Source organism: Sinocyclocheilus rhinocerous, unplaced genomic scaffold (genome assembly GCF_001515625.1).
Source record: "Sinocyclocheilus rhinocerous isolate Xijiao unplaced genomic scaffold, SAMN03320098_v1.1 scaffold2322, whole genome shotgun sequence".
In the NCBI taxonomy this organism is placed as follows: domain Eukaryota; kingdom Metazoa; phylum Chordata; class Actinopteri; order Cypriniformes; family Cyprinidae; genus Sinocyclocheilus; species Sinocyclocheilus rhinocerous.
Window position 1 is genome coordinate 215,751 of NW_015663225.1, and position 7,300 is coordinate 223,050.

A 7,300-nucleotide genomic window follows, 5' to 3' on the forward strand; every position below is an offset into this window, starting at 1 on the left:
GCGGCACTCTCTCACTTATAGTTAGTGAGGGAAATCCACCTGCGATCCGAGCGGAGCGGTTAGGCTACTCATGGACTGATTATGCGCTCTGCAGTAATAACGTGATCAGTGCCTATGGTCCACGCTGATAGCTGTTCCGTGGCAGTTTTTTAGTTCCATATTTTTATTTCCATAAACCTATATATAACAGTAGAGCTAATACAGTGGCTGGAAATCTGTTTATCCTTCGGTTCCTCGTGCTTCCCCATCTTCATAGACAACGCGGTTCATGGTTGCTTAGAGCGGTTTGGAAAGGTGGAAATGGCGCAACCGCGATTTCCACGCATTTTTAGACGCTGGGAGCAGGGAAATCTATATAGAGCGCCTTATTGTAATAATTAAAATATCGATATTTGGCGCCAGATATCGATTCTCGTATCGCATGGAAAAGGACAACGATATATCGCCATATCGATATATTGTCCCACCCCTAGTTATTATGGCTCAAAAATTTTCCCATGCATGTTTTTTTTATTTCAGTTTTGTTTCAGTCAGTTCTAACGGTAAATAAATAGTTTTGATTTTGGTTATTTTATTTTGGTTTCATTTTTATCATACGAAAATTACTTCTTTTAGTTTTGCTTTCATTTAGTTTCAGTGATACTTTAGTTTCCATCCATTTAAGTACGCACAAATTGTTTATTATGGATTTTATCCATATAGTTATGGTTAAGACCAAAAGTTAATTTTGTCCAAGTAATGAAAGTAATTTCTCTGTTAATTAATTTAGCTTTCACATTAGTAAAACTTTTGGGGGCAAGGACAGTGTATCAATGTTGAAGCACCACTTATTCAGAGGTCACTTCCAAGCTAAGTACCTTTTTATTGGTCAACACAGCAGATTCAAAGTTTGAACAACAAACTTGAATCCACATTAAAAAATATTTTGCCTCATGCAAAACTCCAGATTGCACAGATTTCTATTTAGATGACTGCATTTCGCCCGTAGAATTCCAACACATGTAGTAGATGCAATTAAATTATTATTATTTTATTTTATTTAATTAATGAAGAAAATTTTAGAGATTTTTGGTAGTTTTCTTTAACGAAGTAATTTATTTATAATAAATATATAAATAATAAACAGTAATAATTTGAAATTAATATTTTTAATAGTACCAATAATGTAAGTTAATTAACATATTTTTGTTTGGCATCATTCAAGCCATCAGTACTGAAAGTCACAGTGCTCCAAATTAAACCGAAAGTTATTGCTGTGACATGGTTCAGTCAAACCATAATGTTCCTAAAAGATCAACACTATAACTTTTCTAGTCTGCAACCTTTCAGAAGCAAGTGTGAGTGAGGGTGGAAATGCTCTAAAAAAAATGCAGCCATGCCACATTCCTGTCCTTGTTTTTAAGTTCTATGGCAGGTGGTTTTGGTTGAATCATCATCTGAAACAATCAGGTCTTGTAGTGCTGTTTTGGTTATAATCATGAGACTGCCCTTCAGCCAATCAACAGGTGGCACGGTGAGCTAATTTACAGAGAAGCGACCTCAAAAGAGTCCAGAAATTGGCATGAGAGAAGAATGCCACTCAGTATTGCTCATGCACTGCACTTGGATTAGTTGTTCATCCTGTTTACATTACTAATGTAATTTTGGCGGAGCAGATCAAACATCAGGAAAAGTGAGTCACCGTGTGCCATCATGCTATGATGAATTCCCACGAGACAGCAGAAAGGTCATTCAATAGGAAAATAGGGGTTGGATAAGAAAGAGAAGGAATATGAGATCCAAACAGCTTGTTAATTGTTTGTGTGGATGCTGGGTGGGATACTGCATGTGATATGAAACCCAGACTCACACTGACATATTGTTATGTTGACAGCTGTGCTAAATGGTATTAAAGCTTATTATACAAGTTGTGACAGGTAACATACCAGTCCTCCAGAGGAGCATTCTCCAGGCGTGCAACAGTACTCTCTGAGGTGCTGGGAGCTGGAGTCTAAAAATAAATAAAGAGATGAAGATCATGTATTTAAAAAAAAAAAAAAAAAAAATTTGGTTTGGTCAGTCCCAACTCCGAGGTCTTGACCATCTCCATTGCATCCAACAATTAAAAACTAAATATTTTATTTTGAGAAAGTAAGACACAAATCATGAGAGCCTCAGGCCTTATTTTGTACCTTATTCGTGGAAAGTGACAGTAAAATGCAGATATATTTCCTTAATCCATCTTAACAGAACAGGCTGTTTGTAAATTCGAAACAGCTGATAAGAAGCAAAGCAACTAATTCTATGTAATTTGATCATCAACGGTATTAGAGACCAGAAAGAACTGTTTGGGCAAGAAAGAATCCATTTCTTCATCTGAATGATGAAAGAAATTAATATAATATTAATGAAGGTTCCTTGTTCCTCAATAAGCTTAGCAATTTGGCAAGACCGATTCCAAGAATATTAAAAAGGCATTTGGCTGTGATGAGGTCAAATGAGTTGAGGATTGTGTGTGTGTGTGTGTGTGTTTGTGTGTGTGTGTGCTGGTTTTACCAGCTGCTGCTGAACAGAGACCTCTGTTTCCTTGTGATTTCCATCCACTGGCATGTATGTGCAATTGAGGAGGTTGTACCACTTGGTGCACAACTCCTCTGAATACTCTTCATCAGCCAAACTGATCTGAGCACCAGCCTTTCAAGAGAAAAAAAGACAAGAACTGAATAAACCCAGGCCCATATACACAAAGCATTATATGACTTTATTTAGACATCATCACTCTGTTTGTTTTCTCGCATTAGAAACTCACTAGACAGTCCTCTCGACCAGACTTGCTGGTGGTACAGACATCAATGCGTAGAGTCTTCTGTCTGAGAGCAGCGGAGGACATCTGGAGGCTAAACGCTTCCTTAAACTCTAAGGGTTCCTGCAGCAGAGACCCGTGGGTGCGGAACAGGCAGCGAACGGGCTCTGAGCATGGCAGTACCACCACACGGACATATCTGCAACAGATTAAATCCAAAAGAATTCAAACTCCAATTAGAGATGGCCTTTCGTATCAGAGATGAGCATCCACATGCCAAAACAGGACAAGAATTGGCCAGTCATTGATCAGTGGTTCTCAACTCAAGGGTTTTAACTCCAAAAAATGGTTGTGGGGAAAAAACAACCTTGGGTTTATAAAATGTCAATTCAAGGAGTTAAGATTCAATTCCAAAATGATTCTCAAGGCATCTCAATTGTTCAGCAAAAGTGCAGAGGCATTATAGTTGCTGAATTGCAATTATTACACATAAAAGCCATAATAAAATGTCTGTTTGATATGTACACAGGAATTATTAAAGGGGTCATATGACGTTGCTAAAAAAGAACATTATTAGAAGAACGTTATTTTGTGTATTTGGTATAATGAAATGTGTTTATGCGGTTTAAGGTTAAAAAAACACATTATTTTCCACATACTGTACATTATTGTTTCTCCTCTATGCCCCGCCTTTCTGAAACGCGTCGATTTTTACAAAGCTCATCGGTCTGAAAAAGCGAGGTGTGCTGTGATTGGCCAGCTATCTAGTGCGTTGTGATTGGCCGAATGCCTGAATTGTCCCGGTGCGACAAGACAAAAACAATAAAAACCCATTATAAACGAGGCATTTGTAGCATCCAGTGGGAACATAATTACGGATTATAATGACTTATATGGTCTTTTTACGTGTTGCGTTGCATCGTAAACATAAAACTGTAAACATAAAAAATGTCTGCATTTGTGATCGGAGAAACGACAAACAACAAGTGCTACTCTACACTGCTCAAAACTCACGTTTGAACAGTCAGTGGCAAATTCTTTAAATATGAAAACGCACTTACAGGCTGTGAGTCAGAACAGCCGGCATTGTAGGCTACTCTCCCAGGTTCAGGCAACAGTCCTCCGTAAAATGCGCTGCACACATTTGAATATTTGGTTTGAACTGTTCTGGAACAGTGTTGTAAATACAACTTAACCGCTGATTTCTAGTTGTGTCCTCTTTTGGAAGGCCAAACAAAGTATTTTCGCTTTCGCAACGAAACACACGACTTCACGACATGGCGGCAGCAACAATACTACAGCGAGAATAAAAGTTACGCCTTCTTTCTTTGCGTGAACATTTGGGCGGTGTTATTTAGTCTTTGCAACTTTAGGGATCTTATCTATTCACAAACAGCTTGTAACACTCCAAAGAGAAAGGAAAACTTGAAATCGCATCATATGACCCCTTTAACTCTCAGTCACATAAAAAAAATTTTATGGACCGATCCAGAATCAACAGAAAAACAATCAGAAAAAATTGCAAAGTATCCGTGAATCGATTCCTCCACTTTATATTACCATTTTCCAACTATTGAAAGGGTTAATTCCATTTGTAAAACCCAGCACATTTCCCTAGAAGAGATGCATCATCAAAATTACATCATGCTGAATAAAATTAATGTCTCCATCAGCTTTAAATGAAGCTAGAGGAGACAGCGCAATCCTCACATGTTCTGGTTGGCTGGCAGGGAGAGTGCGCTATAGTTGGAGAGCTGCATTACGAACACTGTGAACTTCTTGTCTTTCGCTTCATACTTCAGGCCGAGTTTGATCTGAGAACTACTTGCTGAGCTCCCGTCATCATAACCCAGCTGTTGCTCAACAGGAAGTCCCGACCTGTGGGAATGAACAGCACCATTTTACTATCTGAATCAGGGTCTGTGATAAAACGCCACTTTTAACAAAACTCTAGTGGCCTACCTCTTCTCTGAGGGCTCATATACCCCGCTATCGCCTGCTACTGATTCGTCAGACACTGCTGACGTTACTCCTGCCTTCTTCGATCCTGGCCCAGACATCCTCGTTTGCGTAACAGCATCTGCAGGCACAGAAAAGGGGGGAGTAGAAATTTAACACCACGCCACTCTGGATGGGTGTTAGGTTCCTGATCTCGAGCGAGCTCACCTGCTGGGCTAGATGAGTGAGCTGTAAATCTACCCTATCATACTAGACATTCAGAGGCTTTCTCTAGTTTCAGATGGAATTCTGGATTGCGGATGACAAATAAAGTTACCACGATAAATAAAAGGGAAAATCTTGCCAAGTTCTTAGAAATGTTTTTTTGGTTGTTGAAAATCTTTTATACTATTTTTTTTTTAAAGTTAAAATTTAAATAATTTTTACAATTAATCTACTGATTATTTTCTTATTAGTCAAATAATCCTCTAGTTAGTTTACCAATTAATAATAGCAGTAACTTCTGCTATTAATCTTTTAGATTTTCATTCAAAACATTATTCAATAATCATATTCATCTCTTTTTACCCCAGTTTAGTCAAATCATGATTATTTTTACGATTAATCTGTTGATTATTTTCTAATCAGTCGATTAATCCTTTAGTTAACTTACCTATAAACAATAAACTTTATCATGGCAAGAATTAAAAGGTATCTATCAGTAATACAAATGTCCATGACAGCTTGATGAGCTAAGATATGAAGCAGTTTTTTTCATGGAAAGAGCCATGTACCTTTCAAAGACTCCACTGCACCCTGTTGGTGGTCCTCTTCTAACCGTAGTTCCATTAGCCTGGTTTGCAGATCTAAATCCAACTGTGAGGCTGGACCGGAGAAGGCCTCTCCCGACAGGAAGGAAGCATCAGTAACAAGGGGTGAGCAAGGAGGAGAGAGGGAAGAAAGCGAGGAACGTGGGGACAGTGAGCTCATGGAGTGAGGTGTCTCTGACAGCCGCAGTACTTGGGTTCTCTGGCCCACCCCCGGCCCACTGCCAACTTGCCTGGAGGAGGACGAGACCTCGTTCTCATGGATGGTGGTGATGGAGCTGGAGGGCCTGTAGCCAGAGGTACTTCCCTCCTGCAATATAGAGTCCAGTTTGTTCTGAAAGTCAGGGTCACCCAATTCAGGCTGCTCCAGGTAGATGTCTGTGAAGCTGAGAGAGGACGTGGAGCCCAAGCTGGAGGTGGCCAGGGATCCTCGGCTGGAAGTCAACGATCCACGGCTGCTGCCTGAGGAACATGATAGCGTGCTGGCTGACAGACTGGAGTTGATGGAAAGAGACAGCGGGAGGGACAGAAGGAGAGCAGGGAAGTTATTCAGAAAGCAGCTCCAGTTCATCTGATTCATATCATCTCACTCTACCCTATTTCAAGTCTTAACATCAAATGAATTCTGCTTTAAAGCAAACATGCTAAATTAAGGCATGGCAGGCTCATTAGACACACAAGGGACTGTTCCTCCATGCAAGATGCCTTTGATGTGCCTTAACTAGACGCTGAAGATGAATTAGGCATTAGTCAAAATAAATGGTAAATGCAAAACTATTGTTACTAAGTTACCAAGAGCGTTCGGTTGCATCGTTTTATAACTTCAGAAGTCTGATTCTTTGGATAAGTTTGAGCATTCCTATTGCAAAGTCATTACATCATATATTGTCATGAAAAGTTCTTACGACATGCAGCTTCCCCTTGCTGCATATATTTAAAACTGCAAATTAAGTTTTTTTTCTCTCTTTGAAGCCTTTTTAAGCCTTTGTGTGTGTGTGTGTGTGTGTGTGTGAATATTAAAAAAGGAGAATATTACAAATATCTTTTATAATAAAAATTATGGGTTTAAAATGACATGAGAGTGAGTAAATTATTCTATAATATTATAAATATTATGTCATATATAGAAAACTATAATGTCTGATTTCACTTGTAGCATTTAAAATGACTGATTTTCCTTTTTTTAATGTTGCATTTTTATTTAGACAAAATTGCATTTTTTTTTTTATAAAATTTTAATAACATCTGTTTCCTGTTTATTGACAATAGTGGCATTTATATGAATGTAATCACCAGTTTATCATATAGAATAATTAACACTGGTGCATCCCAATTAGACAACAGACAGAAAAAGTAAACATGTTGTCAATATTATGAGTGTCATTTGAATTTGTCTATTTTATTTAAATGCCAGGGTTGGAGAATACCTTTTCAGCTGGGTGTGCAGGGAAGACGCCAACCTCACCGTCTCTTCCAGCTCCTTCACTAGTTTGTTTCTTCTATAATGCAGTTTTAACCTGAACAAAGCAACAGAGAGAACTTTGTGACAATTGTTTATTATTGGGGTTAGGAATTGGAACAGACCAACTTCTCTTTAAAGGGGTGGTTCATTGCGATTTCACTTTTTTAATGTTAGTTAGTTTGTAATGTTGCTGTTTGAGCATAAACAATATCTGCAAAGTTACGAAGCTGAAAGTTAAATGCAAACAGAGATATCGTCTTTTAAAATTCTGGCAGTTTAATGCCTACAAAA

At 38.4% G+C, this 7,300-nt stretch overlaps 1 protein-coding gene across 1 annotated transcript in view; it reads right to left on the bottom strand.

Annotated features, from left to right (window-relative positions):
* The window catches only part of LOC107728763 (protein KIBRA-like), a 50,474-nt gene that overhangs the window by 7,114 nt on the left and 36,060 nt on the right, over window positions 1–7,300 (bottom strand). Inside the window, exons 10-16 of the mRNA XM_016539043.1 lie at window positions 6,975–7,064; window positions 5,515–6,041; window positions 4,745–4,862; window positions 4,493–4,660; window positions 2,789–2,981; window positions 2,536–2,673; window positions 1,926–1,990 (exon numbers count right to left, since the gene is read on the bottom strand). Coding sequence (XP_016394529.1) covers window positions 1,926–1,990; window positions 2,536–2,673; window positions 2,789–2,981; window positions 4,493–4,660; window positions 4,745–4,862; window positions 5,515–6,041; window positions 6,975–7,064 — 1,299 coding nt within the window. The remainder of the gene's footprint in view (window positions 1–1,925; window positions 1,991–2,535; window positions 2,674–2,788; window positions 2,982–4,492; window positions 4,661–4,744; window positions 4,863–5,514; window positions 6,042–6,974; window positions 7,065–7,300) is intronic.